Consider the following 12,012-nt stretch of genomic DNA (forward strand, 5'->3'; position numbering starts at 1 on the left):
GTACAGCATATACAACTCTATTCTAGGACAGCATGTCCTTGGAGATGCGACTATTTATGCTCCGTTCTTCTGCATGGGAAGGATCACTTCTGTGTTGATCAGAGACTCCGTTACGCTTCAGTTGATCAACCAAGTCGGGGAGGATCTTGTCTGTTCCCATGTCGATTCGAACACCGGATTCTCCCTGCTGACTGACTAGCAAGTCCTGGAAGAAAGCATCCTCTCCCCTGACTCCACCGAGATTCAATATCCCAATCGGCATTCCCCTTTCTTTGGCACGCCTCGCAAGCCTCCACGCAGAATATGTTGCCAGAGAGGTTCCCAATATCAGCAACCTACCAGATCCGTCAATTACATGCTCAGCCGCCTCCTTCACCCTAGGCGCAATGCTCTCTCCAAACATGACAACAGACGGCTTCAGAATTCCAGCTGTACTTGTTGACTTCCAAGCACCTTCGTGGTCAATGTCGACTTTCGACTGGACACCATCACCGGAGATCGGTGGGTTCGCCAGACAATGAGGACAGGGCGGGTATCTAAATGTGTGGTAGGGGGCCCCCGGAAGATCAACGTCTCCATCCGGGTTCGTTTTCATCCCTCTTGCGCGCCTTTCATCTGGATTCTCCGTATCTAATGCTCCTGATGCAACTGCGTCGGTCAGAAACGCAGCCCAGACTGGATTCAACCTTGCCAACGACTCTTGGAAGTCGTCCCTTGCCAACTCTCTGTGGCAAGTTACGCATATCAGCGCCCGAAGAAATCCATGAAGCTCAAGAGTCGGGAGGTCCGGATGGGCTATCGAATGAAAAGAATCTACATTTTGCGTAATGACGTTCCGAACGAAACCCATCTGCCCAAGAGTCTTAATAGCATAATGGGTAACATTCGGCTTGGCCTTGTGTAGATTCGTCCATCCTAAAAAACTCCGGGCCCAATATCTCTTCCTCGCTTCATGATTTGCCAGAAATTCATGATAATAAATTGGTCGATACGTCTTATTCACCCTATATGTCCCTTTCGTCCCTCTGTAGTCGGCTAGGCCAGATGCAACCGAGATGCCTGCACCAGATAGTATTACCGTTGAAGTCGGGTCTCCGAACCCATCTTGTAAGAATGGCGAAGGAGGGGCTGTGAGGAATGTCGAGAGTGCTGCAATTGCCCCAGTGATAGTATTTGCATTTCTCGGTATGGTATTGGGAGGAGGTAGAGGGCCTTGCCGTGGTTAGCAAGGGGGGATTGGGAGGATTGCATTGAGTGGACTCGAGATGTTTCCGGCGTGGAGATGTAAATCCAGCCCTCGCTCTCTTCTGAACGATGAGGTTGAAAGGGTCACCTACCCGTATAGGGAATTCTCATAAGCGGCCTTTGCATTGAGGAACCAGCATCGAAACTGCACTGCGTATGGAGCTCAACAGAGTGTCCACTCGAACGAAGATGGGTTGGTTGCCGATTGAAGTGAGGATATTCGCGTCATGACCGCCACACATTCAGCCGTGCTTAGTAACAAACAGTCAAGACTCGACCCGCAGCCTCCGGCAACCGCGACGGCTATTATTGGAGCAGTGCAGTGTGGGCCCGAGAAGGTGAAGAAGAGTGGGCGGCGCCCTGTGGTGTTGGTCCACTGCCCCTGGCAAAGACTTCGAAATGGCTCGGGATTGATTGACTGGCCTGGCTCCTCGTCAACTTCTTCGTCATTGGGCTTGCGTCTCTTTGCCCTTGGCAGCACTCACAGTTCGAGCAATTGTCCAAGTATTAATGCGAGAATCACTAGACACGCGTCCTGGGTCGCAGGTTTGACCTGGCAGAGGTCTCCCCAGCGGACGTCTTGATCATCCATCATTTATTTATGCCTTTCCGCTGCTCCTCGAATCGGGCGCGGTTAAGGCCTGTCACCGCATTGAGGCTGAGAACACATCAACCACAACAATTGAGGGTTCTCCAAACTGCCGCCCTCGACTCTGCAGCTCTTCGGTCCTTTACAAAAGGCTGCATCCCCTTCCACTCATTTCCGAAATTCCAATCTCTCACGAATAGCTTCAACCCTCGACACCGTCCAATGGCGGCCCTCACACAAACGCAGACGCGCTCTCACGGCGGTCATTCCCATCATCATCATGACAATACCTACCTCACTTCTACAAACAAAAATGATGCCGGGGTGCGGATAACTCGAATAGGCCTCTACTCCAATCTTGGCATGGCGGTTGCCAAAGGAGTAGGAGGATACGTTTTCAATTCGCAGTCCATGATTGCAGATGCATGGCATAGCTTGACGGACTTGGCCAGTGACATTTTGACACTGGCCACGGTGTCATGGAGCTTGAAGCCACCTACCGCAAAATTTCCTACTGGCTTCGGAAAGGTGGAGAGTTTGGGGTCTCTGGGAGTCAGTGGCATGCTTCTGTTCGGAGGATGCTTTATGTGCCTGAACAGTTGCGAGATATTATACGCACATTTCTTCCTCGATGCACATGCTGCTGCCGAAGCAGCCATGCACTCCCACGGCCATAGTCATAGCCATGCAGCCATCGGGCCCAGTCTGCATGCTGCCTGGCTTGCCGCTGGAACAGTCATTTTGAAGGAGTGGCTGTATCAAGCAAGTAAGTACATTCGTTTCCATTGAACACCGGCAACGACTGACGTTGGTCCCCATAGCAATGAAAGTTGCGAAGGAACGAAAATCATCAGTTCTAGCTTCCAATGCGATCCATCATCGAGTCGATTCTCTTACCGGGATCGTTACCTTGTTTGCCATTTTAGGGGCTAATTTCCTACATGAAGCTGCATGGCTAGATCCAGTAGGGGGTTTCTTGATCTCACTGCTTGTTATTAAGGCCGGCTGGGGCAATACCGTCTCGGCGCTATACGAACTGGCAGATAAGGGAATCGACAGCGAAGTCAAAGCCTCAGTTACAAGAGCCGTTGAGAAAAGTCTTGTCAACCTGAAGGAAGGATCAGAAGTTGAATTGCGGGAAGTCGAGGGTGTAAAGTCCGGTCAGAATTATCTCGTCGACCTGCAGCTTGCCGTTCCAAGATCCTGGACAGTCGAAGATGTGCGCGAGGTCGAGGAGGGGGTCAGACAGATGGTTGGCTCAAAAGTACGGGGCGTTCGCAGAGTCAAGGTTAGATTCGTTCCAAAAGAGGCTGCGGAGACGTCCCTGTTCGATGAATTCATCCCGGGAGATGTGAGCCCACGATCGAGCCCGGAACCAGAGGAGAATGATCACGATCACGCAAGCACAAACGGAAATGGCAAGAAGCACCAATAGATGTGCTGTACATATCACTCGTGGAGTTTGGATATCCGGGGCCGGCGTTGATTTTTGGGAGGATAGAGAAACTTCTCAGATTTGGCAAGAAGGAGTTATAGGTGGCATTTACAAAAACTGCTGTTTATCAGGACCTTCTACTGTAGAGAAATGATGCCAATATTCCTTCCTATTAGTGCGCATAGAATGGATGCAGACGCCACAGCAGCCACAGTTGGTGTTCAGGCTAAATGTGCAGCTACCTCCTGCCCCGCTTCAACCCCACCACGAACAATCTTCTTCAAGAATTTTACAAAGAGAAAAAGAACACAGAAGGTTGATGGTTGGCTGATTGAAAAACGAGTAACATCATCTTTCAACTATAATTTCCTCGGCACAATGTCTGCTCAAAATGGGCCACTGTATCTGGGCTTTGATCTGTCAACTCAGCAACTGAAGGGTGGGGCCACGTGAGCACGTGCTTGTTACAACACAGCTGACAATCGATCCATAGCAATTGTTATAACATCGGATCTGAAAGTCTTGTACGAGGCCAAGACTGACTTCGATGCAGATCTTTCCAAATATGGAATCAAGAAAGGTGTCTTTGTCAAGGAGGAAACGAGAGCAGTCTACGCTCCCGTGGCTATGTGGTTGGAAGCCGTAGATATTGTTTTCCAGAGACTCAAGGACAAGGGAACACCGTTCTGGAGAATAAAGGGCATTTCCGGGTCTGGTCAACAGCATGGAAGTGTTTACTGGAACAAGACAGGCGAGGAGTTGCTTGGCAAGCTGAGGCCTGAAGAGACTTTGGTTGATCAACTTGCAAAAACAGCTTTTGCTCATCCATTCAGTCCCAATTGGCAGGATGGGAGCACTCAGAAAGAGTGTGACAAGTTTGATGCTGAACTGGGCTCTGCAGATGAGCTTGCACAGATCACTGGAAGCAAGGCTCACCATGTAAGGTCCTCTTTAGGAAAGTTGCAATATCAGCTGACCTTGCTGCAAGCGCTTTACTGGCCCACAGATCATGAGAATGCACGAGCACCACCCAGATGTCTACCGTGCGACATCTCGAATTACCCTGGTTTCATCGTTTCTTGCCTCTCTATTTCTGGGCCGCATTGCACCCTTCGATATCAGCGACGTATGTGGAATGAATCTTTGGGATATCAATGCTGGTACCTGGTCTGAACCCTTACTCAAGCTCGCTGCTGGAGGGTATGGTCTCGAATCACTGAAGCAAAAACTTGGTACGGTTCGTGAAGATGGAGGCGGCAGCATGGGACCAATCTCGGCCTACTTTGTTCAACGATATGGCTTCCTTTCAGACTGTAGCGTTGCTCCCTTCACTGGCGACAACCCAGCCACCATTCTTTCGCTGCCATTAAGGCCACTTGACGCCATCGTATCCCTCGGGACTTCAACAACCTTCCTGATGTCGACGCCAAAGTACGTACCGGATCCCGCCTACCATTTCTTCAACCACCCAACCACAGCTGGACTGTACATGTTCATGCTTTGCTACAAAAATGGCGGCTTAGCCCGCGAGAAGATTCGAGATTCCCTGCCCAAGTCTACCGCCTCGGACAGTTGGTCAAACTTCAACGAGACCGCTCTTGCTACTCCTCCTCTCGGTCAAAAAACTCCTTCTGATCCAGCAAAACTAGGTCTTTTCTTTCCCTTACCGGAAATTGTACCAAACGTAAGATCAGGAACCTGGCGTTACACGTGTGCAAGTGACGGCTCCAAGCTCGAAGAATCAACGAATGGATGGCCCTCGGAGGCAGACGCAAGGGCAATCGTAGAATCACAAATCCTCTCGTTGAGACTTCGTTCTCAGAAGCTCGTCCATAGCCCTGTGGATGGTGTTCCACCACAACCTAGAATAATCTATCTCGTAGGCGGAGGTTCTTTGAATCCTGCCATTGCAAGAATCGTAGGAGATGTTCTAGGGGGAGTGGAGGGAGTATGGAAGTTGGACGTTGGTGGGAATGCGTGTGCGCTTGGGGGTGCTTATAAAGCTGTTTGGGCTATTGAAAGAAAAGAGGGACAGAGTTTTGAAGAGTTGATAGGGGAGAGGTGGAGGGCGAGTGAAGCTATTGAGAAGGTTGACGAGGGATATAGGGCTGACATTTGGGCAAAGTACGGAAACGTGCTTAGCACTTTTGAGCTGGTTGAGGAAAAGATCTTGGCAGGAGAGGAGAGGGATAAGTAAAAGGTGTAAATTGACCCGTGCTCATAAAAGAAGTGCCAGTGAAGTAAAAGAAACGTTTGAAGTATTCTTCCCAGGCTACTCTCGGTTATGTTGCCCCCATTTGTAGCTCGAAGAGAGACTGACAGGCAAAGCCAGTACTAATTTGAGCTATACTTTGCAGCGTTTTTCTTGGTCCCTTATACTTTCGTCGCGCCCTCGACATGCAATATTATGAGCACGTAATGGAGAGAAAAGATCTTTTATTTGGTCTACTGCTTCTTGCAAGTGTTCGGAGATGCAAAAGCTCGTTTTGGGGTCATGGCGAGTGATTTTAATTGCCAGGAGTGAATAGGTTTCTCGAGTTCCATAGAGAATACGAGATTTGCAACGTGACTGAAACAGAGTTCTATCGGTGGAGCTTGGTACAGGAATTCTTTTGTTAGCATCTTCAGCTGCAGGCTGCTATCCAAGCAGATTATCCTCCGGATTCCAGATTGCAGCCTTGTCCTCGTTGAGTTTACCTGGCTCCTCTCCTCAATCTCCCTTGTGGGAAATCGTTCATGGGCCTTGTGGTATGAGTTCTAGGTAATTCTTGTGGTTGTAGTGCATATAAAGGGCACGTTCAAAGTCGTAAACGGAAAACGACGCCACGACTGCGACTTTGAGAACAAGATCTCCACCAGACCGAATCAAATCTTACCAGTCCTCCTCGTACTTGGCAGTACGATTTTGTTTAGTTCCAAGAAGTTTTCGCATAGAGGACCATTAGCCATGATAAGCTGTCTCGTGAACTCCCTCAACTTTGACTTGCTGCGTGTATGTTCGTCAACAAAGCGCGCACCATTTGCGGTCTAGTAGTCTCCTTCGAAAAGAAGCCTAGTAAAGCTTCGTGACAGATTATCTTAAGTTTGGGAGGTCCTACGTGAAGCGTAACGGTTTCTGGGTGTGGACAGCTTGTAAAACCTAGAGGCGAAGTCAGTCCCAATTGCGAATATAAAGGTAGTGGGGTTGATTCTGTACATCTTGGACACTTCCTTGCTGCGTGATATAACTCGGAGGGTGGTGCCGCAAAACCGATCGTTCGTTGGGTCCCAGACTGCATAGCATTTCTTACACATGCATTCGGAACTCCTGTACAAGGCAGCTTCAGGAATATTCGGGGGCTTTTCCATGCTGGAAGTTGTGAGGAGAAGAGTCTTTGAGGAGCGGTGGCTCGGAAGTGAGATGATTGGGATCAATTTGCTGGTGACACCAGTTTCGAGACTCAAAGCTGGGGCATTAACGGGTATTCTGGAGTTCGCAGTCCAAGAGGTGCCATACACAACCATCCAGAGTAGCAGGCGATGAGCCAGTGAAGGAGCTCCAGGATGGAGAGATCACGGAATGGTCGCGGTCTAGGGGTAAAAAGTTTGGGAAGACCACATCGAGTACTAGACTGCTCGGAATTCTCGACCTAGTGAATAGGACGTTGCAGAAAGGTGAGCATGTTGATACAACCATCTAAACAAAGGACACATTTTTTCTCTCAGTGATGAATAGTCGAGGAAGGCGAAGTGAGAAGGCAAGCGATTCAACCAGTAAGAGCAACCATCACTTCAGGACGAGAACACTCAATCCCACGACTACCCTTCTTATCAGCGCTACACATCAACCTAGGTAAGGCCTTCCACAGACGCTCTCCAGTTATTGCGGGAAAAGCTCATTCAAGACCAGAAGAAGGCACTAAAGGTTCAATTTTTCATGCATCATTGACCTACCCAGCTCTTCACTGAAAGGATCAAGTATCTGCTACCCCACTTTAGAGAACATGTGTTTGATTACCTGCTAATCAGAAAGAAGTTTTTGGATCTACCGTTACAAGCCATGCGAAAGTTCGACCCAACGATGAGCGAGTCAAATATCCCCACCGCAAGATCATCCTATGCTTGCAAAGTCGTCTTAACTGAAATGAGTTCGTAGTCACCATCCACATGCTTTTGTGAAAACCTGAGATGCAAGACTAGTAAACTAAAGACTCAACCGCCGTATACTCTGGCCATTCCCATCCATTTTTCGAAAAAAATTTCACCCGTCGCAACCATTGGCACTTTGCTCGATCATTCGTTCGTAAAGACGCATCATAAAATTCGCACCAGTAAGATGAAGATCATGTGAGACTTTTGGCCGAGATCTATGATCCCAGGCTTGGGAATGCGCTGGTATCTTCGGGGTTGATAGGAGCAGCGCTGGAGCCGCCTCTTGGGCCAGAAGGACGTCCGCCTCCTCTGTGATCGCCACCACGAGCGCGACCTCCTCGGCCCTCACCACCGCGTCCACCACGGAATCCGTCACCTCTGCCGCCTCGGGGAGGTCCATCGCCACGGCCTCTGCCACCGCGGAATCCACCTCGTCCACGCTCAGGTGCCTCGACGAAACGCTGATCGATCTCAAGGAGTTGCTTCTGCTTGCGTTCGCGCTCGCGCTTGGCCTTTCCTCCAGAACCAGCGACGAAGTCTTCCTCTTCTTCCTTAGAAATAGGCTTGGCATTGGCCCATTTCTTATCCTGCTTGCTGCCCTCGTTGGGCTTGCGGGCCTCGGGAACACCCGCACCAAGTGCAAGCTTCTTCTCAGCGAGTTGAGCGAGGTAATCAGAGTAGGAGATGCTGTTGTCCTCTGGCTCGGGCTCAGCTGCGGGCTCAGCGGTATCGGTTGGTGCAGCATCGCCATCAGCAGTCATCGCCTCCTTCTGTTCGGCATTGGCAATAGCTTCACCAGCCTGCTCATCAGCGAGTTCGGCTCCGCCTTCGTTCGCACCCCAACCATGGCCGGCTTGCTTCTCAGAATCACTGCAGATGTTAGAAAATCCAGCCCCTCTGAAACTTGGACTTTGCTCACCCTCCAACTGATCGGCTGTGTCTGTCAAAGTTGCGATTGCCTCCACGTCCTCGCCCACGGCCATCATAGGTTCCTTGAGCACGCGGGGGTCGATCTCCTCGAGGCTCATCGCCGGTGGGCTTGCCTCGGTTGCTAGCACTGCCTGCATTGCGATCACGGAAAGCTGAAGTGTATGAACATGTTAGCAGGTGTTTCAGATAGCGCATTGGGCTGCGAGAAATTTGAGTGCGAAGATAAAGCGATTGTGCATGTCCGAGTAAACCACTAACCTCCTTCATTGCCGTTAAAGTTTCCACGACGACCACCTCGGCCTTCAGAAGCTACGGGTGCCTTGGCGGCAGGGGCCTCGCCAGTGGCATTCCGCTTGGTTGTTCTTGCGGGAGTCTTGTCAATGGCTTTAGTAGGTGGCTCGGGTTCCTTGTCGGAGTCTTCATCGTGGTCATTGCCTAATTGTCACCATCGTCAGTCGCGTGGTCATCAAAAGCTGTTGACTGGCGTAAGTTTCGTCGTACCGAGAAGCTCGTACAGGTTCTAGAATCCACAATGTTAGCCAGTGTGTCTAAAAACATTGTAAGATCGTGTCTCGACGATGGTTGCGGGTCTTTTGATGTCTTGGGGAAATTCGAAAGATGTTTTTCTGACCTTTGAGGCGACGGCTGACATCGTGCCCGCCTTTTAAAGCGCCTCCGAAGAAGGCTCTGCTATCGAGAGGACAATTCGGATGGAGGAGGTGGGATGATCGAGACGGACAGGTTCCTATGCACTAGGAAGCTGTCTCTCGAAATGCTGCGATGGAAAACTCGTCGATGTTTGTTCGGGCCAACGTGCTGAAGTTGAAGGTACGAAAAAAGAAGCGAGGTTGCTGGCACTAGCGCAGAGAGTGCTCGCTAAAGCTCACACAACGCAACCTCACGAAATTGGGAATTAGGGCTTTATTTTCACGAGGAGTATCCTTCTCGATGCTGTTCGAAACCATGCCTATCCCATGCCTCTCACTTTGCTCTGTCGAAGAAATCGAAGTGTTGGTGACGGCAGGGATATTCAGGGGTTGGCTTCCTTTAAACCCGCTTGCGGAATTCGCGGGCGACCAAAATACATAGCAAGGAAGTATGGGAGACTTGGGCCTGGAAGAGTACAAGACAAGTGCGGCGAGTCGGTACTCTCAGACAATCTCATAGCAGTCTCCATTGCTCAATCTATCAATCTACTCCTTGTGGAACAAGTCTTTCAACTCCTTTTGCAAATCCTTCCTGTTCACGTTCCACGCTCCTCACTTGCTGCTTTCGGCCTCATTTCTCCCTTCACCCTTTTATTCTTCGCGTTGCCCTTAATGCCTTTTGCCATTTTCTGTTTCCCGCGTTTCTCTTTCTTACTTTTATCAACTGTAGGCTCTGCCCTTGTAGCGGTGTTTTTCTTCTTCTCTGCACCACGACTCTTCTGCTGGTACTTATCCAGGGACTCTGAAGAAAGCGAGAATCCTTGAGGTGATGCCCGTCCATCACTCCTTTTGGGCAAAAGCTTGTCCTCCAGGACATTCTTTCGTTCTTGCAATTGTGAGCCCAGCTCGCAACATGGTTCGTCGACAGACTCTTCGGCGACGGCGGAACTCGTGCTTTGCAGAAAACAGGCATTGGAATCCTTTTGAAAGGTCGAAACGCGGAGAAGATCCTGCGGATAGGGAGTCCTTCTTCTTGGTGGTGGGGGATGATGAGAGGGATACTCGGGAGGGGTTGAGTGCACTGAATCAGGAGTGTGGACTCTTCGAGGGCATTGGTGACCTTCATTGTCGTTCGTGTCGTCCGCTCCATATCTAGTTTCAAATAAGATCGTCCTTTTTGCCCGTTGCTTACGAGATTTGTCGCCATTGTTCATGGGAAGTGTGGCCTTTCCACCGCCTCTGAGGCTGGGAATATCGCCCAAAGCTATTGGACTCCGAGGGAAATCCTCAGAACCGTCACTTGAGTCAGGCTCTTTATCTTCTATCGATGGCCACCGCTCGGGCAAGTGCTGACAAGAATGCTCGAGAGCGGCGTTGCTCTTCTGCGCCCTTCCCCTTTGCACATTATTTGGAAGCAAATTCATCCACGAAGGCAGAGGCTTGAATTTGCCGGGTCTGAATGCAGGTTCGCCGACAGGATTAAACACTGAGACGTATGCACCAGTCTGCCCAGCCCCCTGAGATAGGTCAGAGTTTGTCCTGGTTCTTTCCGAGTGCTGGTGTTCGTTGTCCATGCTGCCATCGGCCATTTCTCCCATGTCAGCAGCGTTGTCGAGTAAGGATGACATATCTTCCAGATTCAGGAGATCGTTTGTCTGCCTTACATCAGCATGGGCCCCCGTTCCGTGGGTGTGAACTTACGAAGCAGCCGGAAGAGCCATTGATATACCTCTTTAAGTCCCGCTCGATTCCCGTCACACCTCTCAGTCTCCTTGGAGTCCTCATTAAACGTCTGCGAGCGAGTGTCACCTCACTTTCCCTTTCATCGGTCAGCATGTCCAATCTGTCTCTGCTCAGCCCTCCGTCAAACAGTGTGACGCATTCCAATCCCCTTTCTAGGACTTGGCCCTGACTCTCAGCCGCCGTTTCGACAGAACAAACATTGCACAAGGGGATAGTGTCTAATTCGATTCCAACAGTCCTTCGGCGTCCGATTCTATCATCTTCAGCGCCATCCCATTTGCCCCATTCCGGGCTATGGTTAGGAGACTGAGGAATGTTAATTCGAGTTCTGCAAATCAAACAGCCAAAGCATCCTCTATGCCAGAAGCACCAGCCCAGACTAACGACCTCATCACCCCTAACAATGCATTCTCCACATACCCAGCAAATACTCAGATCCAGAACAGCGCGCCAGCATGGATGGCACACGATGCGAGCAGAGGTACCTAGAAGCTTAGGCTTTGAGCCACACGGTTGGTGCTGCCAACAAATCGTACAGATGAAGGTTGCTCCTGATCGAGAAGGAGATGCCTGTTGGTCTATTGTAAGTTCCGAGAATGGGGAGCTGGGCGACCCGGTGCTGCATCTAGGGCTTCCTTGAGAGGAAGAACATGCATCGATCGAAGGCGAGACTGGACTGTGCATCGTTCACAGATGCAGAATTGTGGTCGAAGGAATGGTGGTACAGTTTGTGAAGCATCGGTTTTTAGTAGGTAGAGTTGTGGCAACGAACGAGGGTTTGATTTAAGTGACAGGCAGAGTATGGTATAAATGAACGGCCGCGAATAATGTCTTCTAGTATTTCAAACGAGTGTGGGTGGGTATGATATGACCTCAGTGGACATCGAGGTTGCGTCGCTGGGACAGAAAGAAACCCCCGGGAGTAAAGCGGTGTTGAAGGGTTAAAAAAGATGGTTTCAAAACGGGAAGGTACGATTGTCATAACCAAGTAACTTTTATTCTCATATCCTCATACTCTGATTTCGCCGCCCATGCAACGATGCGTTAGGAAGGAGCAAGTCTTGTAATAATTACACGAACAAGAATTGAAATCCGACAATTACACGAGAAAAGGAAATATCCCGTGGTGGGAAGTTCGTAAACCAATAGTGGTGTCTTTTGTGCAGTCGACCATGATCATGAGCATGAAGAAAAGCTCCAATATCGTCTATCCATCAGCCCATCATGGTCATGATTCAGCTGTCGTTCTCAACATTCATTCACCATACACCAAACAAACAACACAAATGCGC

At 50.0% G+C, this 12,012-nt stretch overlaps 5 protein-coding genes across 5 annotated transcripts; 2 read left to right on the forward strand and 3 right to left on the reverse strand.

The window, feature by feature from the left end:
- Positions 1-22: 22 nt before the first annotated feature.
- K444DRAFT_653559 (DHS-like NAD/FAD-binding domain-containing protein) lies at positions 23-1,596 on the reverse strand (the record flags this gene model as incomplete). Its single annotated transcript, XM_024885885.1, has 2 exons — positions 1,338-1,596; positions 23-1,212 (listed from the first exon to the last, which is right to left on the reverse strand). The coding sequence occupies exons 1-2, from the start codon at positions 1,369-1,371 to the stop codon at positions 23-25; spliced, it is 1,224 nt and encodes a 407-aa protein (XP_024735017.1). The 5' UTR covers positions 1,372-1,596.
- Positions 1,597-2,056: 460 nt separating this feature from the next.
- K444DRAFT_532712 (uncharacterized protein) lies at positions 2,057-3,269 on the forward strand (the record flags this gene model as incomplete). Its single annotated transcript, XM_024875097.1, has 2 exons — positions 2,057-2,600; positions 2,656-3,269. The coding sequence occupies 2 exons, from the start codon at positions 2,057-2,059 to the stop codon at positions 3,267-3,269; spliced, it is 1,158 nt and encodes a 385-aa protein (XP_024735018.1).
- A 294-nt stretch (positions 3,270-3,563) lies between these two features.
- K444DRAFT_591969 (D-xylulose kinase) lies at positions 3,564-5,587 on the forward strand. Its single transcript, XM_024878216.1, has 3 exons — positions 3,564-3,708; positions 3,763-4,208; positions 4,258-5,587. Exons 1-3 carry the CDS (start codon positions 3,648-3,650, stop codon positions 5,464-5,466), a joined length of 1,716 nt encoding a protein of 571 aa, XP_024735019.1. The 5' UTR covers positions 3,564-3,647; the 3' UTR covers positions 5,467-5,587.
- Positions 5,588-7,615: 2,028 nt separating this feature from the next.
- Positions 7,616-8,982, reverse strand: K444DRAFT_644076 (uncharacterized protein; the record flags this gene model as incomplete). The annotated part of the gene is made up of 5 exons (XM_024884915.1): positions 7,616-8,270; positions 8,320-8,482; positions 8,589-8,765; positions 8,832-8,850; positions 8,962-8,982. 5 exons carry the CDS (start codon positions 8,980-8,982, stop codon positions 7,616-7,618), a joined length of 1,035 nt encoding a protein of 344 aa, XP_024735020.1.
- Positions 8,983-9,434: 452 nt separating this feature from the next.
- Positions 9,435-11,404, reverse strand: K444DRAFT_664625 (uncharacterized protein; the record flags this gene model as incomplete). The annotated part of the gene is made up of 3 exons (XM_024886987.1): positions 9,435-10,632; positions 10,679-11,026; positions 11,141-11,404. 3 exons carry the CDS (start codon positions 11,402-11,404, stop codon positions 9,574-9,576), a joined length of 1,671 nt encoding a protein of 556 aa, XP_024735021.1. The 3' UTR covers positions 9,435-9,573.
- Between the last annotated feature and the right edge of the window lie 608 nt (positions 11,405-12,012).

Source organism: Hyaloscypha bicolor (genome assembly GCF_002865645.1).
Source record: "Hyaloscypha bicolor E unplaced genomic scaffold K444scaffold_98, whole genome shotgun sequence".
NCBI classification, from domain to species: domain Eukaryota; kingdom Fungi; phylum Ascomycota; class Leotiomycetes; order Helotiales; family Hyaloscyphaceae; genus Hyaloscypha; species Hyaloscypha bicolor.

Coding starts and splice junctions, on each gene's coding strand:
- K444DRAFT_591969 (XM_024878216.1), top strand. CDS start 3,648: ATGTCTGCTCAAAATGGGCCACTGTATCTGGGCTTTGATCTGTCAACT. Junction 3,709..3,762: donor GTCAACTCAGCAACTGAAGG/GTGGGGCCACGT, acceptor ATCGATCCATAG/CAATTGTTATAACATCGGAT. Junction 4,209..4,257: donor CTGGAAGCAAGGCTCACCAT/GTAAGGTCCTCT, acceptor CCTTGCTGCAAG/CGCTTTACTGGCCCACAGAT.